Source organism: Drosophila santomea, chromosome 2R, assembly GCF_016746245.2.
Source record: "Drosophila santomea strain STO CAGO 1482 chromosome 2R, Prin_Dsan_1.1, whole genome shotgun sequence".
NCBI lineage: Eukaryota > Metazoa > Arthropoda > Insecta > Diptera > Drosophilidae > Drosophila > Drosophila santomea.
In genome coordinates this window covers 19,084,051-19,108,679 of record NC_053017.2, presented here as the reverse complement: position 1 = coordinate 19,108,679, position 24,629 = coordinate 19,084,051, and the positions used below count along the sequence as shown (strand labels likewise).

General features: G+C 40.6%; 1 protein-coding gene across 1 annotated transcript; it reads right to left on the bottom strand.

Moving 5' to 3' along the window:
• Window positions 1–1,709: 1,709 nt before the first annotated feature.
• Window positions 1,710–16,175, bottom strand: LOC120444558 (probable serine/threonine-protein kinase DDB_G0282963). The gene is made up of 5 exons (XM_039624313.1): window positions 15,279–16,175; window positions 6,978–7,023; window positions 5,267–5,399; window positions 3,952–4,067; window positions 1,710–3,686 (listed from the first exon to the last, which is right to left on the bottom strand). Coding segments are annotated over exons 1-5 (2,274 nt in total). The 5' UTR covers window positions 15,281–16,175.
• Between the last annotated feature and the right edge of the window lie 8,454 nt (window positions 16,176–24,629).

Below are 24,629 nucleotides of genomic sequence, written 5' to 3'. Positions count from 1 at the left end.
CAATAAATTCACCTCAAAACCAGTGAGCTATTTGCTTTTGAGTTATTTTGACGCCAAACCGAGACGTATTCTAATGCAAATTTTGAGTTTTATTTGTTTGGGTTTTTGATATTTCCACTTCCTTCCCCTCCAACCAAAAAAAAAACCTGCTCATCCCGCCTGGGAGGTGTAACATTTAAATGCCGGACAAAGCTTCGAACTTATGGGTTGGGTGGGTCTGGTCAATTATTTAAGTTTCTAAAAACATGTATGATAAAACGTGTTGCGAGAATAATTATCCAGGAAAAAGTTCCGTGATAATACCAAACCATAAACAATAAACTAATACACGATAATTGTAATACATAAATAACAGCCGCAGGCTAAGTATAGATACATTATAAGGTTGGCAACAAACTCAAGGATATTTTACTAAAATCTGTTTGGGAGTTAGCTTTAGTTAAAGATTCTCGACTCCAACCACTAGCCTTGGATTGGAAACCCATATACTCAATGCCGAATTCCCCAGTTTGAAAACCGAAGATTCTAGCGTCATCCACAGATGAAACCCAAGCCGTGAGAGCATCTCAATAGCCTCGTAGACAGATCGCAGAGCGCCATAGAAAAGTGGCAAGTGCTTTGCGTATTTAAATTTATTGCTTAACAAATTTATTTTTTGTTAAACAAATTTATAAATTATTGCCGCGAGAGTATAATAAAATTTCATTAGCGGCATTTGCCGACTCCGTATATGTGAATATCGGTCTAAGGCGTTGGCGTGGCGTGGCATGGCGTGGCATGGCGCGTTTCGTTGTGAGCATTTACGATTTTTTATTTATTTTTGTATATTTTTTTTAACTTTTCGCTTAGGAGCGCGATCACAGACACGCGGCGCCAGTTGGCCAAGAGAGATCTTTGTTTTGGCCAGAGCTGTCTCGAACTGGACGGAGATTGGCCAGCTAGGTGGAGAGCTCAGGCGCAGGTTGCTGATAAATCCGATGTGAGGCATGAAAAGCTAGCCGAATTTGCATGTGTCGCTGCGACACAGAAATCGCTGGTTAATTAATTTCAGACACGCCATACATCTCGGGTACTTTGCATAAATTAATATGAAATCTGTATTTATGATTTATGCAGTGTCAACATGGCCCGAACATCTATCAAACAATTTCCATCGATCGCTGAAGATTGCTGGAGATCGCAGCACAAAAGAAGATGTGATGGAAATATTCGAAAAAAAAACGCCCACGCGTTTTGCACGCGACTTTGTGGCGACTTTGCGGCGACTTTGGCCCGCCACATTATTTATCGTTATCCGAGCAGATTGAGGTCAGGCAGTCAGGAGATTTACACATTGTCACATTGTTGTAGATTCTTATCAATTGTTACACGATTTTCGAATTATGTTTTGATATTCCCCAGTCGATTTTGGTACGATTTGCCGGAATGCGCATTATGAATAGCCGAATTGGGTGACCCCAGAAATGTTGCCATGTTTCCGGATTGCGAGATGGTCTTGGAGAAACATTTTCACAGACCAGAGATGATGGGAAAACACGTACATCATGTCTTCAGAAGAAACCTTGTATACATATTCCATAGATCTGAACAGAATAAGGTAACAAAATACTTACTTTAGAACTTTCACAGACTTTGTTACCAAAATTATCGAGGTTTTTCGAGTAATATTTGTATGTGCTAGAATTTTCATAGAATTCCCCCACTATTCGCTAAATAAATACCGCATGTTTGTATTGTACTATATGTGTTTCATATTTATTATTTTGAATTCGTATCGTTTCATCGTCATTCGCAAATTGCTCATTGTAATTACTATTATGGTTATTGTTTGTCAGCAGCCCATTATCATTATGATTCTGATTATTGTTAACAACATTAATATTTTCGTTAGGGTTTTCAATATTAGGTTGTTGCTGCTGTTGCTGCTGCTGCACATGTTGCTGTTGCAGTTGCAGTTGCTGTTGCTGTTGCTGTTGCTGTTGCAACTTGAGGCCACGAAGAAGTTTCTTTAGAATCTGCCCTCCGTGCTCCTCGTCGTTTGGGTAGCCATCGTCGATTATATTATTAGCATCAATATGATTGCGATTCTCCACAACAGTTTCGGTAGTAACTGTCTCTGTCTCTGTCTCTGTCTCTGTTTCCGTCTCTGTCTCACCTTCGGGGGGCGTCACTGTTGTCTCAACTTGGCTTTCAGCTGAGGCAAGTTCAATTCGATCGGTTAATTGCTTAAGATTATTGTCAATATTCTGATTGAACGCGCTGTGGCTATGGCTAGGGCTATGGCTATTTGGACTATCGAACTTAGTGCTATCGTCTAAACTACTAGAATCAGTCGTGCTACTTTTAGTATTCAAATTATAATGCTCGTTACTGTACAAGTAGTTGTAGTTTTTTGGCAAGGCAGGTATTGCATGATTAACGCTAACGCTATTACTATCAATTAGTTGCTTTACGTTTACGTTAACGTTTAAGTTTAAATCTAGTTCTAAGTTTAAGTTACTATTAACATATGGTTTTGAGTATTCGTTTTGTGGGTGCTGCTCATCCTGCTGCTGCAATCGCTGCGAGGGCAGCTCCACCAGTTGCATATCAGCATCGGGCGCACTGCTGCTGCTGCTGCCACCGCCCCTTGTTGCGCCTGCACCTGTTGCAACCGCACCGGCACCGGCACCTGTTGCACCCGCTGAGCGTTTTCGCCTGTCCCGCTTGCGACGACTGGCTGCCATGATGGCCACCAGATTGAAGGCGCTGGGTGCCAACGAGGCGGCCGTGGCGGTCAGGGCGGTCGATGTGGCCGTCGACGAGGAGGAGGAGGAGGACGAGGCCGAGGAGGTGGCCTTGGGCAGATGCTCCACCCGCTCGCGTTCCCGCTCCTTGTCGCCCGCCTCGCGCTGTTCGCGCTCCCACAACTCGCGCTGCAACTTGTGCTGCTGCCGCTCCAAGCGGCGACGTCTGCGCCGCTCCAGTATTGTGGCATTGTTGTTGTTGTTGTGATGATGAGGCCCCTCCAGGTTTTTGGGCTGCGGTTTGGCCATCACACCCACTGTGCCGTAATGCCTATGGCGACGGCGGTGCTGCTGTGGCTGCTGCTGTTGCAGTTGCAGCTGCCGCTTCTTTTGTTGCAGCCTCTGGCGGCGATCGAACTTACGATTCCTCTGCAGGATCACCTTTTCCTGCTGCAGATCCCGCTCATTGTTGTTGCTGTTGTTGTTGTTGTTGCTATTGGCTTGGTTGTAGGACTTAAGGCTATTACTGTTGTGACTGCTGATTTTGTCAGGGCTATTGCTGTTGCTACTATTGCTATTAATACTTGTTGGGCGACGCGATTTGGAACGCGTCCGTTTTGTGACCGCCACTGGGCTCGCTGGTGTGGTTCTTGTTGTTGTGGTACTGGGTGGTGGTGTTGTTGTTGTTGTTGTTGTGGTTGATGTAGTTGTTGTTGTGGTGGAGGTGGTGGTGCTGCTGCTCAGCACTTTAGCCAAATGTAAATTGAATTTCTCCTCATTCAAAGGAAAGAAAAACAGTATGGCCTTCTTCATCACTTTCGGCTTGGAAAAATCATTTAGGCCAATTGGCTTAAAATTTCCCTTGAAACCCACACGCAGCGCTGGATTATAGGCGCTGCTAAAGTTTTGATTGCCCATGAATATTTCCTCCTTAAAGTGGCAGTCCTTTGTGGCGTTTCTCTATAGAAGAAAAAATAATAAGAGGAAAAGAGGACTTTAGTATGGACTTGAAATTAGTAGCCAAATTATTTGTATTTTTGAGCTCAAAAAATGGAAATAAAACCCCAAAAGTTATTCAGATAAGCTGGCTAATCTCTTAATTAAACACATTTTGGGGGAGGAAGTAAGTTGCAAAATGTAATGTATTATTTATCATAATCGTAGAAACCTATTAAACGTCTACCAACGATTATTAACTATAATATAATAATTGGCGAAAACTCACCTTTCCAACCAGTCTGCCGTGATGGAAGCACAGATAGTAGTCTACATCCGCCGAATAGATGGTGATTTTGAAATCCAAGCTGAACACATCGTTGACAGCTTCCATAGTGAAGTATTCTATAGGTAAAAAGAGATAGGAAAAAATCCGAAATTTAATTAATTATTGGCAAACAACAAACATGCGGTGGCTATTGTGTAAATATTTAATGGAACTGGAACTGGAACCACTTGAAGCGCCTACAGATAACCCAATTAATTGAAAGGTTTTTGATAAAGTTATGAAGGGGCTTTTGATTAGAATGAAACTATGTGCCTTTTCAGTGAAAGACTTGATGAAATCAATAGATCGCCCCAGTCAATTACCGGCGCTGGCTGAGTCGTTGAACTCTCACTGGGCGAAAGGTTTTAACCCTGAAATTGAGCTAGGTCTGATAATTCCGATCGAATTGGCTTGTGTTAGTTAGGCTTTGGACTCGGATCTTTAGGAAAGACCTTCGAAGACCCGGCAAATCGATCATACTGCCCCAGTAGCGCCTGCTGCCCGATAAGATAAAATACGGTGCGGACAATTTTGTTTCCGTTTCATCGGATTGGAATCGGGATTGCATTTAAGCATAACAGCGGTGTATTGCTGGAAATCCCTTGGACTTATGAGTGACGCAAGGCGGCGCCTGATCTTGTCACTTTCGCTCAGTCATCAACCCACAATGAATGCTCCTGAACTTCAAAGCTCCAGCTTCAGCTCCAGCTTCAGCTCCAGCTCCAGCTCCAGAGGCTTGGAAACCGCAGCAAATGAATTCCGAATAAATTAAGAGCGGCCGGACAAACAAAACAAATGCGAAACCGCAATGGGCGCCGTTCGGCGCGGTTCATAACATCAATCAAATATTAAATTACCAATAATTTAATTAAGCACACAATATGCACAGCCACAGCCACAGACGGAGATCCAGACCCAGACAGAGTTCAAGATATATGGTACAGGCCAAATTGGCTAGCTTCGACTTTTTCAAATGCCACTACACGGCATTGTGTACGTCAAAAGTCAATCAAATTACAAAGTCAAACAAAATCTCTAATTATATGCCTAAAAAAAACCCTCTTTTTATTTTACTGTATGTATTGGTTCAGTTTAGGGTGGCCGGACTTTATCTGCAGAAGTACTTGTGTAAATGCCAATTTAATTTAAATGCCAATGGTAATTGATGAACATGCGAGACGCATGAGTAAGAGCCGTCTCAGTTCGCATTCAGTTCGGAATATTTTAGTCGTATATTTTTTATAAATATATGTATATATATATTAGTAATACTTACGATACGTCCGCAATATGTTCTCGGCGGTCACTTTGCCGTGCGAATTGATGTGCAGCGCAAGTTCGCTGTGTTTGCTCAATGTTAAAACATTTTTCGCGGCGCATGCTGGCATCGCAAGAGCAACCACAAAATTCTGCAAAAAGGAGGAAAAAATAGAAGAGAACCTCGATTAATGGACGATTCATTTGCATTACAGCCACATCTGGCCACTAATCCCGCAATCCTGCACCGAGTAACCCTTTTTGCCCCATAAATTTCCATTAATACGATGAGCTTTTTACTACACCGCCGCCCCGCACATGCGACACAACATTTTTTATGGTCATGGTCAAAGTTGGGCCCGCAAGCCAACTGGCCATTATGTTGGTGTTATGGTAGTCCAGGTAATTGGTTTCTCAATGGGATATGTTGTTCTAAGCTTTGACATTCTGTAGATACGGCTAGCCGTTCGTTCCCATGCATTTAAATAGGAAGCAAATGTCCTATTACGGAATTTAATTGCTTGGAATTTGCCCGAATGAATGTGGAATCTGCATGTGATTTGGCTCGAGGAACCTTCTTGGAAAATCACCTGACAAGAGGCAAGCTTCCAGAATTAAATATTTCACCACCTGACACGTGTATGTCTCATGCCCACCATTATTGGCACGTTTTCGACCTTTGGACCACCGAATCGCGACCCACTGTCCGTATGATATCACAATTATTCTAAGATAAAGAAATATGCAAATCAGCAAATCAGCAAAACAGGCGAATGGGCCAGACATATGACATGTAAAGTGGGGCGAGTGCAAATCGAGTATTTATCATTTATCGGGGCTTAGATCGAACCATAGCCATACATCATCGTTCACCGCACGGCACCAACAGCGACCAGGAACCATTATTAGCTATTTATGGGGAAATGGCCAAAAATAACGCTGGACTTTAGCGGAGGGCTTAGTTGGACTTTCGGTTGGGTAAGCGATGGGGTTGTGGACACAATCCAAAACAAATTGACCTAAGCACTGAGATCGACGCGTGCCGATCGATTTATCGCGACTTAACCACTCGTGTATCGTGTTGTGCAAGTGGTTGACATGCCTCATATTTTCCATCATCTAGTTGACAGAGTGTCAGTTTTTCTGTTTGCACTTCTCATAAAAAAAAAAACCAAAAAAATTAAAAGAGAAAAAAATTGAGAATGCCGTGCGACCTTTTCCATAGTTCAATGACGTTGCCCCGGCGTGTATGTGTAACAATCATAATCATAATAATAATAATTATTATTTTTTATAGGCCGCCTCAAGTGGAGAGACCCCACAAAACCGAGAGCCACTCCAATGTACACACGCTTCCCATATCAAAACTCCGAATTGCTTCGCCCCCACTCCGATTTCGATTACACACACTCAATCTCTCGAACGAATAAAAATATTTTGACATTTCTCAAGATAATTATTCAGAGTGTGTTGTGTTGAAAGCAAGGCAGCTTTCGATTGAGATTGAAGATTGAAGATTTCCAGATGGTTTTTGGCTTTTGGCCATCCAATGGATCCAAAACTGGATCAAGGCTTTGCCCGAACTATTCTAGGAAAATATTAAGATATGCTAGTTTGCAGAAATCCCCTGCGAAAGTTATTCATAACCCATTAATTTGCTAAGATACACAATAACGTATGTAGGTCGTACAAATTCAAATCACTGTAGTCACAGTGGGACAAAAACTCACCATCAGTATTAAAATAGTCCTGACATTGGGCATGAACTTGTGGAACCTGCAAGTATGCGAAAAATAAACGAAATGAGTATCAGAGTTCAATAGTATTCACAATTAAATTACGCTAGCCACTATAAATAAAGAGTTGAGTGTGATTCAAAGGAAAAACATTTGCATAAATCTTACAGATTATTATTAATGATTATTATTGCTTCTATTGATTTGTTTTCAACTTTATTCGTTTTGTTTTGTTTTTTTTTTTTTTTTTTTGCTTTCCGAGACGAGCTTCCGTCTTAAACAACAATTAAGTCATTTTACGGCCGATCGTGAGATCTCTAAAAATGTATTTAAACAAAAAATGCGGCACGTATCCATCGGATTTCCATGGAGAGCCCTTCCAGTGCCTCTGGCTCAATGTCACCCCACACAAGTGACCACAAGTGGCCACTCGGAAAACGCCAGAGGAAAATGTGCTTTATTTTTTCCCCTTTTTTGTTGTTTTTTTTTTTTATCGATTCAGCCGAACAAGTCTTGTCATATTTTGTTGTACTTTCCGCACTGCATATTTCGTTTCCCGACCAACTAATCTCCGGGCCCAAAAGGTCATTGATTTCAGCTTAGCACTGAACTGAACTGAACTACAAAAACAGCAAAAGTTAAAAAAAAAAAAAGCACCGAACAAGAAAAGAACTCAAGACTCAGAAGGGTAGTTTCTTAGGACGAAGGTCTCTGTGTGTGAAAAGTGAAAACGCAAAGAATCGAGCTCGAGAAATCAATATGCAACGAACGAACGAACGAACAAGAGTCAAAAGTTAAAACTGCCCCAGGAGGAGGCGACTTGCAAGGGCCCTTAGTGGCAAAACCAAATCCATATAGGAATCTGAATCTGAATCCCTAACCCTCTCAGTGGGCAGTCCCGAAAATGAAAATAAAGCCAAAGCGAACTCAGCCAAATCAAATGCCTGGTGGCGTGCGATTTTTATCATTTTTCAATTTCACAGCAGACAATAAGGTTCATTTTGAAATGTGCAAACACATACGGGCAAACACACATTCTCAATGAAATTTCACAATGCCCGTCGAAGGAACAACATTTTTCAAACGCTTTTATTATTTCTTTGCCTTGCTGCTTGCTTGGCAATTAAGTTGACCTGAAGCTCTTGCAATTTATGCTTAGACGGCTTGCTAAATAAATTATTGCAGGGCTCTTTCTACGACTGCTGGCAGATCAATAGGAGTAGCTGACGAAATTTCAGTCATCTTATGTTAGGTAGTTAGACAAAAAAGAAAAGCCTTTTTCGTGGCCTGGCAACCGCAGAACATAAAAAACCAAAACTGAAATTGAAACCGAAACCAATACCAAAACCAAAACTAAAACCAAAACTTCCAAAGTTCAGAACTTCTGTAAGACCAGACAAAAGAACCGAACGCATGAACCGCGGCTTTGCAGAGAGAAAAACCCAACAAACTCTTTTTTTTATGATTAACAAACTGACTATCCAATAATGACAATAGTTATATATGAATTGTGAAATCAGAAATGGCAAATCATATCCTTTATTTTCGATCTAGATTGCTGTAGTCCCTAACTATTAAGATGCCTCTATGCAAGTAACTTTTTAGTACGCTTTAGGAGAGTTAAAGTTTTATTGCAAGTGATGAATTAGTGTGTAATCCATTTGTAATTTCCATGAAGAATACATCTCCGCTATTAACTATGTATTTCTCCGCGTGCATCGGCGGTTCCCATGTATGTAACTCGATATCGCTTCTATGGCCAGTCGCCTCTGTCTGTGCTTCACTTTTGTTCGCTTCTGCGACTCATAATTACCTTATTTGGTATGCAGACAGGAGCCCAGAATGGAGCCAAAGGGGTCGGTCTCTGGTGAGTGCCTTGAGTTTCCTTGGTCTGGCTTACGCAATGTTGAGGAGCCCAGCCACCTCTGAATAGTGTGTGCCCTGCATACTGAATAGCAATAGTTTTCGATTGAGAGTTTTCCTTTCGCTACGTGCTCACACTTTTCTATTTGTTTTCTGTTTTTTTTTTTCTTTTGCTTGGACCACCCCAAACGAGGAGCTTTCATTCACAAGTCTCGCAACTCGAACTCGAAACAGTGGAACCTCCTTTCGTAATACCAACGACGTCACAGCGACCACATTCGACATGTGCAATCTAATCGCCGGCGACATTTTCAGGCCTTTAATTAGTTTGTCCACTCGATTGTACGGTCTTTCGGCCACCGGCTGTATATGTATATGTATATGAACATACTTATAAATCTGAAAACTAAAATTAAAATTAAACTCCAAGTGCTTCGCCGCGATCGCATCGCACGATAAAATGCTAAGCAGTGGGTCTCTCTTAATTTCCCATTCGATTGCAATCGAATGCAAACTAGTTTGGGCCTCGAATCTCCGACTCTCGAGAACGGGGCACGTGTTGGCATCTACTATAGAGACACATTAACACTTGTTGCTTCCAGCTCTCACTTATAGCCGCATAATTGTACCCCGTCGTAGTTCATACTCATATTGCAAACCAAATACATATGGCATCTGCGGAATGCGCAGCCGATTAGATTAGGCCATAAAGTATTTGGACACAAAAATGAATTGGCACCAAAGATTTGCCAGATAGTCAGTCATTGTACTTTGATTGCGGGCACGTGCTGTGTTGTGGGTAATCCATCGTGTAATTATGATCCTGCAACTGCTGCTCGGCTCGATTTTCCCTCTCGATTGCCAGATTGCCACGTGTTCTGGTGTGAAATTTTATGCTGTCAATTGTGCGAATGATTTCGATTGTAATGACGATGGGAACGATCATGATGACGATGCCAGGGCAACCCTGTGCCATTCATTTTTTGTGCAGTTTTTTCACTTTATTCGTTGCCCGGCTGCACTTAATGCAATTTTTTCCTTTGTTTTAAGGGGTGGCTCGAACGGGGAACTGACTGTTACTTAATACTCTTACATCATCCACCTTGCGCTTTTCGCCGAGCAACCCTAAGCCTCATCCCTCGGAAACCCCCCTCTTTAGCCCTCGAAATCCCTTAAACCCCCCGACCCCCGTCCCCTGATTTCTCCGACTGCAACTGCAACTTTACGTGTTTGCTCTCCTCTGTGCCGACTTCATGAAGTTCCAACTGGAAGGGATGGCTACGATACGTATGTACTTTGTGCCACAAGTACTCAACTGACTCTGACAGTTGCCAGTTTTGTGTTGCCATTGTTTTTGCAGCAGGGCGCCGAGCTGGTGGGCATTATTTGAAAATATTTATATGTGGAATGCGCACAGCAGCAGCGACTGCAGTTGCAACTGCAACAGGCAGTGGGAGGTGGCATTTGAATCGGATGCGGATTCGGATTTGGATTCAGTTGCGGATTGGGAATGTGAAGTATGCATTTTAATGCAACTTGAGATGTAGAACAATATGCAAATCAAGAGTGGGGTTTGGTTATATAAAAATACGTTTGGCAGCAAATTGGCAAAAAATTCTATAACATATATACTAATTATTTGAAAGTAACTTCATAATACTTTTTACCAATTTAAGAAACGCAATTATTAAACCCCAACTTGCTTTAAGTAATTCGCGCACACTTCTCGGCCCCTCTCCAGACTACTTTAATTAAGAGTTAAGACTTGAGTTTGCTCGCAGCAGCAGCATGCCAAAAACTTTGCATACTTTTGGCACCAAGAGTGCTCTTGGCCATTCATCTCGGTTATTTCCCCCTCGGCCCCCCCAAAAACCTCTTGAACTTGTAGCCACCAAAGCAACGCCCCAAATATAATAGAGCAGGCACCATCACCACCACCACCACCACCAGAGCACTGGGAATGGGAATGGAACTGGGATGGGGAAGGGGAAGGGGAATCCGTGAGAGTTCAGTGTACCCCGGCGATAAGCTAATGTTGTTTTCAGACTGTTCAGTAGATATATATAGGAGACGACGAATCATTTGATGTCAAGGCTGCGGGGGAGATGGCAGAAAAGTGCTGGAATGCTGAAAAAGTCGACGTGCCGCCACACAAATCTCGCCTCATTAGCAAGCCGCCCTTCTCACCTTTGCATGCACTGAGCGAAAAGGTGATGGGTTCTGTAATAATTAATTAATTCAAGCGAAAATATTGTATATACAATGGGCGAAGATCTACCATTGTGAAGAGAGGACTACATCTTAGTTTAGTAAATATTTAGAAAAAGGACTACATCTTAGTTTAGTAAATATTTAGAAACAGAGTGTTTTGCATTTGAACTGTTAATAAACATTGATTGTTTGGCTGTTGGTTTGATTAATGGCTCGCATTGAACGAAGTATTGTTAACTTTATTAATGATTATAAACATCACGTGTTTTGCTCGGTGTGACCACCCCCTTTTTTTCTACCCATTCCGATAATATAGTACCGCTTTATAGAGGGTTGTATCTAATGCGATTTTCGCCACCAGGACAGCTGCACCATCGGAGGTGATAAGCGGCTTTCGGCCCTGCGCTCTCAGCCCTTTTGATAAGTCCGGGCTACTTAAGTAGCAGCGAATATACGAATATACTTTGTTAGGCATTCAGCAGCAACTTTCCCAAAGTGTCAACACCGTCCCAGACAGTGCAAAAAAGAGACGGGGCTAGGGCTAGGGAAGAGAAGGAGAAAGAGATGGGCAGATGGCGACGAAATCGATGAGGCGATGGCGAGTTGAAGGCAAACATAAAGGCAAGTGCATCCGTTGAATTTGTCTAGGGCTGTGAGGGGGGGGCTACTCAAATATGACACCTTTTCTGGAAGTAAATAATAATTGCCTTGCACCTGAACTGGGGAGAAAACGCGTGTTTCGCTTTTCATTCCAGCTAAATTGCCAGCTTAAATGGCTAAGCAAATACATTTGATATGGTTTTAAAGCGGATCGCTGAATATATCGAAATCGGGCACCTTATCGAGCGTTATGGTTCTATAAAAGCCAGTTTTACATTACTGTAAATATCTGATAACCAACGATAGTCGCTTGCCAATAAATCACCTAGACAATAAACCGAAAAGATAAATCAATCGCTAAGCTGATTAGCGTTTGGGGATTCAAAGAAACGCCTCTGGTCGAAAATACAAAACTTTCTAATTCATCAAAAACTTCAACTTCGATGCGTTTTATCTGCGATGATTTTTCATGGCACCTCCAAAAGTGGGTGTGCTTATGGTGCTTTGTATTTTTGTTTTTGTTGTTCCTTTTACGAAACCAAACTAAGCCAACAATGACAACACCATTGGCCAGCATTGTGGGTCAGGTGCAACGGCAATCGTGGTGTGTGCAGCTGTGATGCCCAATGCAAATATTTGGCATAAATTGAACAATTAATCAGCCGTCCCTGTCGCTCTAAACAAATATTTGCGATTGCCTTTAAGGAAAGCCAACTTATCGCCGAGTTGTAAAGCACTAGCGAAACGTAGTAAAATATTATGGATACCTTCGAGGGGCCGAACTTTTGGGGTAGGGGCTTTTTTGTTAGGGTCTGCATTACTTACTATGCGAAAAAGCAAAACAAACTATAAACACTTGACGGCCGCATGGTTCTTTTTTGGCGCATTGTTATTATTTGGTATATGTATATATGTACATACATATGTACATACGAGTATGTGAAGATATAGTACGCGTAGTACGCCGTGGCGTATATTTTGAACGTGTTCTTTGCTGATAAGATAGTGACGAACTCGTTCCATTCGCTTTTTACCTTTTATTTTCATTTTCAACTGGGTGAGAACTTGGCTGGCTGGCTGGCTCAGATCATGGGTTTATGGGGGTTGGCTTGGCCAGATCTTGGCCACTTAGTCACTGGCATTGAGCTGGTCATAAAGACATAAAGCCGTAAAAATCGATTAAATCGATTGCAAATCGAAGATCGCCAAAACGTCAATCGAGATATATGCGGCGTGCGGTGAATTCGTGGGCTTATCGCCCTCAGTAATCCATTCCTCTCCGGGTAAGTCCTCCATAATCCAGACAGAGCTGAATCGTACAGGTGCTGGAAGTGTGCCCGGAATGTACTAAACGAATTCTCCACGCTCTGGTGTGATAATGATAAACAAATTCAGAGGCGAATTGTGACGCGGCTTTGCCGTCGGCGGATTACTTATAAAGCTCTGATCCCAGCTGCCAATGTGACTAATCGTTTGATATACTCTATAAGCTACATATATGCTGCTGATTTACGTATACATCATCGCCGTGTTATCTCTATGAAATGGGTGCAGGGCACTGAGGGACGTGCCTTTTGGGGACGTTTCCTAATGCTGCTTCTCGATTTCAAGCTTTGGCGTCATTTGTTTGGGAACCCAATTATTTAAGCCACAATTCGCAACCCACTTTTCGTATATACAGCTTTTTTCAACCGCGCGTAACCTAATTATAAACTATTGGATGTGACATTTTTTTTTTTTTGATTTTTTTATTTAGCGGCTTTGGGCGCCAGCAAACTTTTGTTGGTCTGTTAATTTCCTCAAACTTTCGTATATATTTTACAACCTTTTACAATTAACCAGGAAACTGACACGTTTAATGATAATTCAATATTTTTAATTGTAATTATCATAGTCGCGTTTTGACAATTCTAGGACATGAGTATAAACTAGAATTTACATATTTATTCATTGAACTTGGTGATTTTCCTACGAGTCATGATGGAAAAGAGTGCAGTTAACTTGGCCAAGGTTGTCCGGCCACCATTAACGGTAACAAATGAGGCAAGACTCGGTTTCTGGGTTTCTCGATTGCATTAATCAAAGCTGCACAAAAATATGTGCCTAGTCACAGATGTATTTATGATGTTTTGGCATTTGAGCTCGTGCCGCGTGGCCAAATCATAAATTTCAATAAAACTCTCGAGGGTGTAGATTAATGTATATAATTCGAGGGGTTCCATTCGATGATCTTCTCCTCATGGATCTTCTTTGGGATCACGAAAAACACCGCTGCCGTTCGTGCTTATCAATCGATTTAGACCAAGCCCATAAGTTCTGTGCTCTCGGTTGTTATCTCCGCGTATTTCCGTTTAATTAATAAAAGGAGAAAACAAATTCGAAGTATCAAATCAAATATTGTCTATTTTTACAGGAGAACGCGACGCTTATCGTCTGTCTCTCCGAAAATATTTCTGATGGGGCGTGGCGCTGTTTGTCTTGTGAATTTGTTGAACTCGTTTATGATTTGGACTTAGGTGGGAATTGTGATTGAGATTAGAAACAATTACTCTGTATTAATCGGTATTAAAGGCTTTAGGTTAACGCTTTTCATGCGAGTTTCGCGAATGATTTTCAACGGGGGTTGGCGCGTTTGCAATTGATTTATAACTCAGGTAAATGTCCTGATCACAGAACACGCCACAAACCCTCGAAAGTTTTTCGAAAAAGGGGTTGTACGCACACAGGAGCACGGAACACACACACACACACACATGCTGATTTATCCTGACAGTTTGCATGTGTTGGTGCCATAACAAGTTATAAACGGCAATTATGGACCTGAACCTGAAACTCAAACCGAAACTGAAACTGAACCTGAAACAGAAACTGAAACAGCAACAGAAACCAAGACTCGGACTCGGACTTGGTCTTTGGCACATTTCACATTTCTTGTTTCGAACATATAATTGTGCTTTTTATGTGCGTTTGGAAATTGTTTTTTAAGTGAAATGGCGCTGCGCCTGATAAACAGCCCTCCGTCCACAATATATATTAGTTTTATAGTTGCGTCTGTGTTTGTGTGGGAATTGTGCGAAAAGTAAAGGGAGCGAACAACACAGGTCATGGTATTCGCGGATTATTCCTTGGATTGCGTATGGTTTGCCATCCGTTTTTGGTTTGAGCATAGCGTGTTCCACTCTTTTGCCTTCGCACGTGGTTTAAGAATACTCAGTGTTCGAGGAAAAAATGTTAAAATAAACAGTTCTTAAATAGTTCGATTTTTAAAGCGAACCTAAGAGTAGAACCTTGTGATATGTATAAAATATTCAAGGAAACATGAAAGCACCCCTTTTTCTACTAAATATAACCTGCCAAATATTTTATTTTTTGAATACCACGCCATTTTGGTTTCCTACTTAAACCAATCAGCCCCATTTTCATAGAAGAACGCCTATAATTTCAGCACCTTTATAAATTTATCATGACTATAAAACTTTCTGAGGAACCCTCATAAAAATATATACTAGACACTCTCGGAAACATTATGCGATTATTGGGATTTTTAGGAACTACAATTTTATCATTTTCATGAATAATGCAAAACATTGAGTCACGCTCAGAATTAGTTTCAAAACTTACATCGTATACTTTTGGCCGCATTGTAGCCCCCAAATTTAAGGGTATAAATTATAATCCAACATGGGTTTGTGCGTAGTATCGTCGCGAGTCTATCATTTGACTGACGAAAGAGTTTTAATTTTCTGCTGAGTTTGGAGTCCGAGCGGAAATTCAGAAATCAGAAGTTTTGTAAACTCGCATATGCATGTGGATGTGTACGGCGAATCCGAATCTGATACTTTGGGCAGAAAAGCAGCGTCAACAAATTTACAATTACACCGCAAAAAAATGCAATCAAATACGGGCGTGTTGCTTGGTTTTCAGTTTTTTTGGTTTTTGTTTTTTGTTTTTCGTTACTCTTGCAATTTGTATTTTTTTTATAACCGCACTTTATGTTATGTACATGCGATATTTCGCCTTGATTTGCGTATTTTATTACTTTTGATTAACAATATGTAATTGGTTGTAATAAATATATTATTATTGGGTGTATATACTTGTATTGCACTTTTGTCAACAGCGACGCAACGACGACACGATATTATTAGTTGTATTTATTCGAATATATCTTTTGTGTATTCTCGCGTTGCACAAAAATTTGATTAATTTTGTGGTAACTTTTTATTTTTTTTTGTTTTGCACTGGCACTGGGGCACTCGAAAATATATATTTCGCTTGTGTTTTTTTAACTGGTTTTGGGTGTGCGATTTTTAAAACAAAATCAGTATCTGTAGCCGCGCAATGCACTTTTCACCTCTGGCTAATTAATCTGGCTCGAACGCATTTGTTGCTCTCGATTGTGACTTGGAATTTTTCAAAAATATTTTCCAAGGCATTTGGTGTGCTGGTTGGTGTCTGGTTGACTTGGCTATTGGCTATCCGTTGCTTCCGCTGGCAGCGATCTACAACCGACGAAAGGTGAAAAGAAACTGAATCTGAATCTGAGCGTCGTCAAACATCGAGCTCTAGCGTTTGTCGTCGCCTCGAACCGAACCGAACCGCCAACGACGCCGACAATCCGACCATCCGACCATCCGACAATCCGAATCCGGCCAACCGCGCTCGTTTCCACTCGCACTCGCTCCCGCTTCGAACCGCCCCCGCCCCTCATCCCTCAGCGCGCATTCACAGTTTGTCGTTATAAATTCTTCGAGTCGAGTCGCAGACATGTCCATGTGCGGGTGATAGATGGCTCGGCGGAAAGGCTGGTCCGGAATTCCTCGCCCGCTTCTCACTTCCTTGCGGATCGCTTGGGGCTCGACTCCAAATCTCCCAAGTGGAGCAGTTCGTTCTCAAAGGTTTCTAGGTTCATTTTGGAGGTCAAAGTATTTAGGAAGTTACAGAGTTACAATGTAATGCATTTACCACTTTTTAATGCATATCTGGTATATATTTCTATGTGCAATTCAAAACAACAAGCAATTCAATTACAATGTTGATTAATTAATTATCAAGATCATTTATAAGAGAACTAGGAATTTACATACATTTAAACCTTGGATTATATTTTTAATTGCAAAATCCCGAATATAGCTTATAATTTATTTAGACCAAACTCACCTAACTTCAGTGATCATAAATAAGCAAGGAGACCGAGCAGCTTGCATTTGTCACTCCTTGAAATGCTTGCTCCATTTAGGAAAACTGGGTCTCCCGGCCAGATAATGATCTCTGGGTGGCGTCCACCTGCTCCACTTTATTAAAAACAAAACAAAAAAGAAAACTAGTCTCCCACCCAATTGCCGAATACCAACGGAATGGCCCGGAAAAATGCTAGACGATATTGGGCAAGGTCCAGTTGGCGAGCCATTAGCAAAGTTGCCCCTGCATTTTGATATTGATCGATTAGCCAGCCAGTTGTATCAGGCAGTTTTATTGATCATGCTGTAAATCAAATGGTGTTTGTTGCCAGCGACCCAAAAACAAAGCACAAATCGTACAACGATTAAGTTAAGCAATACTTATTTTGGTAACAGAAAGCTGGAATAAAGAGATGTAAGTAAAAGGCTTATCGAGAATCGCAATAAGTCTAATCATAATGATCCATAGAAAATGAACAGTTTTGTTGGTCAGTTATGGTTGGATCATTGTGAGGGATATGAAAATAGAACCAGTAAACAAATTCCTTAGAAATGTTTAGTAAATTAGTACGTCAGCATCCCAGTGATCTGGCGGAGAATAACGCATGAGACCTACGATATTATCAAAGGGGAACTTCCCCCGAAAACGAGAACAACAACCCATGTGGACTTTGCTCGTGTTTCAATTTCCAATTAACTCGTTACCTAGATAACTGCACAAGTTTTGTGATAGGTTCAATTAGAGCACTAGACTCTTCACCAAAGATCTGGCCATGAATGAAGTGAAACAGCTCCAAAAGAAATACAGTAGCATACTGTTATCAAAAATGCCAAAGTGATCACAAATATTCATCGGTGTCAGCTATTTTGCTTACGTCTTCTAAGTTATGCGACAAATGACGCATAATTGAAAGCGCAATATGATTGCTCTAGAATTCCGTTGAAATGCTAGAACAATGATGAAATGGCAGCATAATCGAATGGGATCGGTCTAGTTGTTTATGGCGCCCCATAAACATGATGAAATTGATAAAGGGACTTAGCCAAGCTTTTATATCCGATAAAATCGTTGAAAATCAGTTAACGTGCTTTTTATCGCATCTTTCGAATTCCCACCTACATTTATTTAACAGCACGAACTTGTTGCGGCTGAAACATGTTGCTTGCTCTGCTAATCAAGCGGACTTTGTCGAGTACATGGTTCTGTTATTCTGCAAGCAGTACACTTTAGTCGTTGTCAAGCAGTGCGTGTGTAAGCCGGCTGTTAGTTGAGGTGTTTAACATTTTGGTTCGATGTCGAACTTGGTATGCAACATGATTTTAGGGGTGCATTTCAAGTTCTTGGAATATTGTTTACATTTGCAGTAAGAAATTAGAATTAAGAATTAGAATTAAGAACTACCTTAGATAAGTTGAATATTTTATAAAAGCTTTATTAATATGGATGTTTTTATTGCTTTGCATGGGAAATTCCTTTTTGTATTACAATTTTTAATTTCAAAAATTTATAAGTCAAAAAACTGAAAAATGTTTTTGGTTATGGTTATATTTTGATTAAAGTTTTCGTTTACCTATATTAAATAACTTATAAATATATATTTGCCATTAGGGAAAAGCAAAGTGGAATGTTCGAAAAACTATTGGTTCCTATTTTAAAATGTCAATTACTTCTATATCTGTGAAATCCTAAATTAATTTCGATTTAATTTAAGCTATAATATATATTGCACAATTTACTAATTAAAGAAGAACCTGTGTGAAAATGTCAATGAAGATTAATGAGGCGGTTTGCAAATGACAAAATAATAAAAAGAACACAAAACTATTTTTTTAATGATAATGACAATGACAAATTAATTAAATCAATGAATCTGATGCAAAATTTCAGGCGTCAGTCTCAAGTGGTTAGTAAAATAAAAAATCAGGCTAATTGATAAGCAGAACAGCGTGCGAGAAATACTATAGCTGATTAAACCTAAACCATTTATTAATTTGCAGGTCACCTCTTTGGCCGGTCAAGGTAAGTGTAAGTCATCCCACCCAGATTGTGTTAATAGAAGAAAATTAAACGCAACCGCACAGAGAATTCCACGTAGCCATAACTGCATAATCACAGATAGGATTCTTATTGAGCCACTGTGGTCCTCATTTTATTTTTTTTTTTGGCCCGAAACAGCGGGACATAAAGGACATTGGCGCCATGTCGCGTCACAGTGAAAAAATGGCAAACGAGAAAAATGTGTGAAATCTTCACGACTCCGGAAAACAAAGGAAACGGATTCAAATATTTATGAGGATGTCAGGTGTCCTGACAAGTCAATTTTAGGTTTTCACCTCTGGTTTCTCTTTTCAAGCAAAACGCAGCTACTCTGATTTATGAGTCTGTGGGTGTCCTTTCGAGACGAGCTCGTCATATCTGATGCAAATGTGTCACACTCACGACCGAGAGATTATTCCCCCCTTTTTTTTTGCCGAGGCTGGAGTTTAGCCACTCCAGGCGCAGAGAAAATAAAAACCCTGAGAAATATTTTAATTAAAATTCACTGCCCCAAAAAAGAGCGGCAACGAAACTACCAAAACCACAGGCAGACAGGATAAACTTAAACCTAAACCCGAACCACCGCCGCCTGATCTCAACTGATAAACGCGAAAAAACCAACAACAAGAGCGGCCCAAAGGTAAAATAAAGCCAACGGTGGGCGTTGGTAAAAAACGATCTGCAAAAAGTAAGTAAAGCACAAAAGGAGGCAAATGCGATATGTGCATATATGATGTGGTATGACGAGATTGGATGCTCTTGAGCTAAATATTTTAAGAGATTTTGTTACAAAAATGTATATAATAATTTTAAATTCATGCTTACAAGCTTATTTAAAACTCTATGGTTGGGAAGGCATTTAAACAGATCGAGGATATAAAATAAGATTTAATAATGATAAACAAGTTTAAATGTTTAGTATAATAAATAGATACATACATATATTTAATTTATTTCCCAAAATTTTTAAAGTAAAGTTCTTGTTGTGTGTTGCTGTGATAAATAAAGATCGTGGTAAACACCAAATGAATAGGGTATTAAAAGCATAACAATCTCCGCGTTCCAAGGAACTGTAAGCGATTGTCTCTGGACGTGAATCGCTGCAGAGAGTTAACCTTTCAACGCCGATGGTGTTGCTGATGGGTAAAGGTTGCTGGACGTGGACAGTGCAGCTCCGCAGGATAACACATGATCAATCGATGGAACTCTCTTTCGAGGCCCGAGGGTCCCCCAATTTACCGCTTGGCATATCGCGCGCATATCTGCTTTATTGTCTCCGGGTTTTTTTGCTTTCGTGTGCAGCAAATTCAATTAAACACAACAGCAATACACAATGAATTTTGTATTTTGTTTTTGGAACGGGAACCCGTTTTTAATTACCGAAAAGAAACGCCCGTATTTGGTGTTTTTCGGCAGTGGCCAACTGTCGAATCGAATTGGTCACTAACAAGAGTTTCGTTAATGAAAATGTAGACAACCCCCTTTTCCCACTAATTTTCACTACCCCAGGGATCATTTTCGCCTTTAATTTATGCGTTGGGCATCATTGAGTTTCCAGTTGAAGTGAAAGTGATCGGAACTTCTGTTAACATTAACGCGTGGCTGACTTCTGATCGATCTTGTCAGAGGGTTGAATGGAACCCCAAGATCTGTGGTAGTTCCTAGATCCTTAATTCCGATCAAAACGACTTGGCAAATGTTTACAAATGAAGTGTACACAGTGAAGACCTCAGACAATTGTTGATCCCTTATGATAACAAACGCGTTGCCCCTATGTTATGTAAAATTCGTATTCGCAAGGGTTGCATGTTTTTAGTTTCCCAAAAATTTCAACTCAAAAAGGCTGACAAAAGTTGTAATATTTCAGTGTCTGTTGTTCCACACCCGATACACGTGTATTTGGGCAATTGATTAACAATACTCCAACCGCGAAGTGAGAGGTTTCAATGTAAAAACAATGGTTTTTTCCGATTTGCACAGAGATACATACATAAATATATGCAGATATGTATAAATGCGTATCAACAAGGGACACAACATCACAAGCCCAAAATAGCAACAAAAACAACGGAATTTGCGTACGTTTGTCATTACCAATAAACAATACCTTAAATATAAACAAAATAAATTCCGGGATTATCGAAGCAAAAATTATATGAAAGGAAACGCGTGTGCCCCAAAATTGGCAAAATCATATAGCCTCTTTAATTTGGAGCTGGCGCCAGTCTATATACGTTATATTTATGACATTTTACGATTTCTGTGAATTGGCATCATCAAATTGGCATTTGCGTTTTTAATATTTTCGCTGCGAATTAACGCTCTTTTGGCGAAAGGTTAAGGCCAAGGCGAAAAGGTTAATGTGTTTCTAAATGCCTTGCTAATTGACGAGCGGTTTTGCACTAACAAAGGGAATCTCCTCCATTGAATTTGGTAGCTTAAATGATTTAATTGAAAAAAAGTTAGAGAAGATTTCGCTGAAGTAGGTCAGTTTCAAGTGGTAATCTCATATGTGGAATATCTTGAGTATCAGTTAGTGAAAGTTAAAATGAACTACAAAAAAGGGAAATTGTAAATTCAAAGGGTTCCAAAATCTCATCTGTAGTATCTACCAAGATTTATACGTACATATGTATATTCCTCTAGGTTCTAAAATTTTAAAATTGATATGGTTTGAAATTCGTTGCTTAAAAGTTACAAAGTAAGCACTAATATTACATTTTTAATTATATAACCCTAATTTAATGAATTGCATAAGTTTTAAAGACTGTAGGCGGGTATATATTTTTGACTCAGATAAGTATTAATAATTTAGGCTGTTCTCTACAAATACTTTTATAAATAACCATACATTACGTTGCCAAAAAATAAAAATATTACTATGAAAACACGTCTGTAAGTTTGTTTGCTTTAGTTGTTAGCTTTTCTAGGCTTGAGTACGCTATTTATTATTCATAAGAAAGCTGTGTCCAAATTTGACCAAGCGATATCTCCACCTGCCTAAAAATAAGACATTTCCTAGTTTGCATCTAAATATGTGGTAATAGACACCTCCAACAACAGCCATTAGCCTACTAGTCGCTTCATTAGAAGGCCATTAAGGCAAAGATGCCACCAGACCGTAATGATCATGGCGATGCTAATGCAGATGGGACAAGCAAATATTTTGATCGGCACTTGTAATTTGATGCGCAATAAATTGCTGTTTCTCCCACCTACAAATGGAAACAGAGGCGGGTGAAAATACACACATTCGAATGTATCAAAGTATCGGAAATAACAATAGGCCAAAGTTAGAGCCAAACATTTTCATTAACCGGACAACGCATGACACCCACAACTTCCATGCTGTTTGCACGCTCATAAGAAGCGGGCTCATAATTCATTGGGCCAATAGACCCAAAGCATCGGCAGCTGCTGTGGGCCAAGAAAAAAATGCCTAAAACGCTGAATGAAATATTCGGGGCTTTGCGTTAACAATTTTCGCACAAGTGCGAAGTGCCACAGCCAACGACACCGGATTATAAAATCTCTTCTCGCTTATAAATACCCCACTAACCGAAAACCGAAAACCGAAAACCGAAAACCAAAAACCAAAAACCGAATGCACGAAAACCGAATAAATCTCGAACTGACGAATTTCGCGCTGTGACTTCCTCTGATACTTAGCTCAAATTCGCATGTGTCCCCGAAAAAAAATGAGGAGTCTGATATGCATTCCTCTTCTAATTAGTGAACTCTGATCACCGCCATGGGAACTTAGTCGAAACGCTTTGGCAGTTGAGGTAATTAGCACCACAAGCAAATTTTGAGAACAGGTGTTCGATAGCTCGTGATTGAAACCAAATCTAACAAGATTTTGTTCGAGCTTTTGGGTGCAAAAAAAAACCAATTGAAAAGTTAAGGTGGAAAGAGATTAAAAAAAGTTTGAATATTTATTATTTATTTCTGGTTACCCTGAGCTCGTTTACGTTGCTTAACACATTACTCATAATAATTTATTTTAAGGTTTTACAACGTAATACTGGAATTTCTACAGAAGTGTTTCCCTTTTTGCTTTCCAAACGCTACGAGCCCTGATCTTTCAGCATCGGAAAACGCCCCCACCTGGCAAACTAATCAACTCAGCTTGAGGTGCAACTGCATGTGGCAACTGGCCCATCCTGTTAGCCAAGTTAACCAAGTTAACCAAGTTAACCAAGTTCAGGAGCCAATGGCCATATGAATGGCAATCGGCCGCCAGTCTATGCGGCGCAATCGAGTGAGAAAATTAAAATTACATGACCGCGCTCTCGACTGCGGATGCAGTGGATCCCACATTAAAAGGTTCATAACTTCCAAGTCAATTACGCGATGCGCCCGCTGCGAGACTCTCGCCTGAGAATGGATACTGGATTCTTGGCTCTGGATTCTTGGCTCTGGATTATGAATTCTGGATTCTGGATTCTGGGATTCTGGGATTCCTGGGATGTGAATTAGAAAAATTGCACGCTCAAGTGGAAGAGAGGACCTGTGGTCTGGTTTTTGGTCCAGTCTGTTCCCTTCTGTTCTTTCTGACTGACTGACTGACATAACTCACGAGTGGCAGACGCGGCAGCAGACGCAGACGCAGACGCAGATACTGATGCAAACAAACACAGATACGGCCTCCGCATTTAACCGCTGCTCCGTTGCAGGTGAACTAGACAAGCAGGAGCAGATCCTCAAGAGCACTCCACAAATAAAAGGGACTACTGTGGGAATCATGCCGATCTGGCCAGCACCAAACACAACTAAAAACAACTAAAAGGAACAGCGCAGTCCAACAGGCTCGCCATCAGCGAATTAATTTGTGACGCGCGCTCTCCAAGGAGCTCCTCCGATGCTACCCCCTCCTCATCCAAAGTGCACAGGGATCCACACTGCACAGCCCATGCCCATCTTCATATGCAGCCAACCCAGTCCAGCTCCAGATTGCCAGTTGCAGTCGAGGAGCCACGGCCTGGAGGCAATTTACTCTCTTCGCTCGGCGGTGCACGCTGTGGTAGCCAAACTCGTGACTGCAACAATGCACAGTGGTCTGTGTTATATATAATTTGGCTTGAAAAAAAAAACTGGGAAAATTGCATATATAAAAATTACAAAATGCTTTATAATAAAATCAGCTACACTTAAAAATATAAATTAGATGATCACCATAAACTTTTTTTTAGTCAGAAGTAATAAATTAGAAAAATCTTTAAAATTTGGAATTGAAACCTATCATACCTTATTTGACTGCATATATTTTCTAACCGAACTTTGCTGTTGATAATATATGTTATTACTCAATGGACTATTATGAAATGTGAGAATGAGACTCATTTAATTAGTTTTCGGTATGTTTTGATATGATTTGAAAATCTTTGAAATTTCTTTCAAATAATTTTCAAGCAACATTTGAGCGATCATTACATACTGTGGCATAGCCGTGCTCGTCTTCGTCATCGTCGTGTGGCAAGTGGCTGCTGCTTGACTGCAGTTGCAGTTTTGGCCTCCGCTGGAGCTTCATCTGCTTGAGCTTCTACTGCTGGAGATGCCCCAGCCTTCTGGAGTCGCCTCCTTCTACTTCTGAGTCGCCTTTTTGCCTTTTTGGGGGCATCATCTTGGCGGCTTTGGCGCTGGTGTCAAACGTTTTGTAATCTGTCACGTCGCATCGTTTTAATATTTGTGCGCTCATGGCCCAAGTACGAGGAAATGCACTCGGTTGCGTGTAAAAATAGGCGTAACCCTTTG

Coding starts and splice junctions, on each gene's coding strand:
- LOC120444558 (XM_039624313.1), bottom strand. Junction 5,400..6,977: donor GGACTATTTTAATACTGATG/GTGAGTTTTTGT, acceptor TCCTTTTTGCAG/AATTTTGTGGTTGCTCTTGC. Junction 3,687..3,951: donor ACGGCAGACTGGTTGGAAAG/GTGAGTTTTCGC, acceptor TTTCTTCTATAG/AGAAACGCCACAAAGGACTG.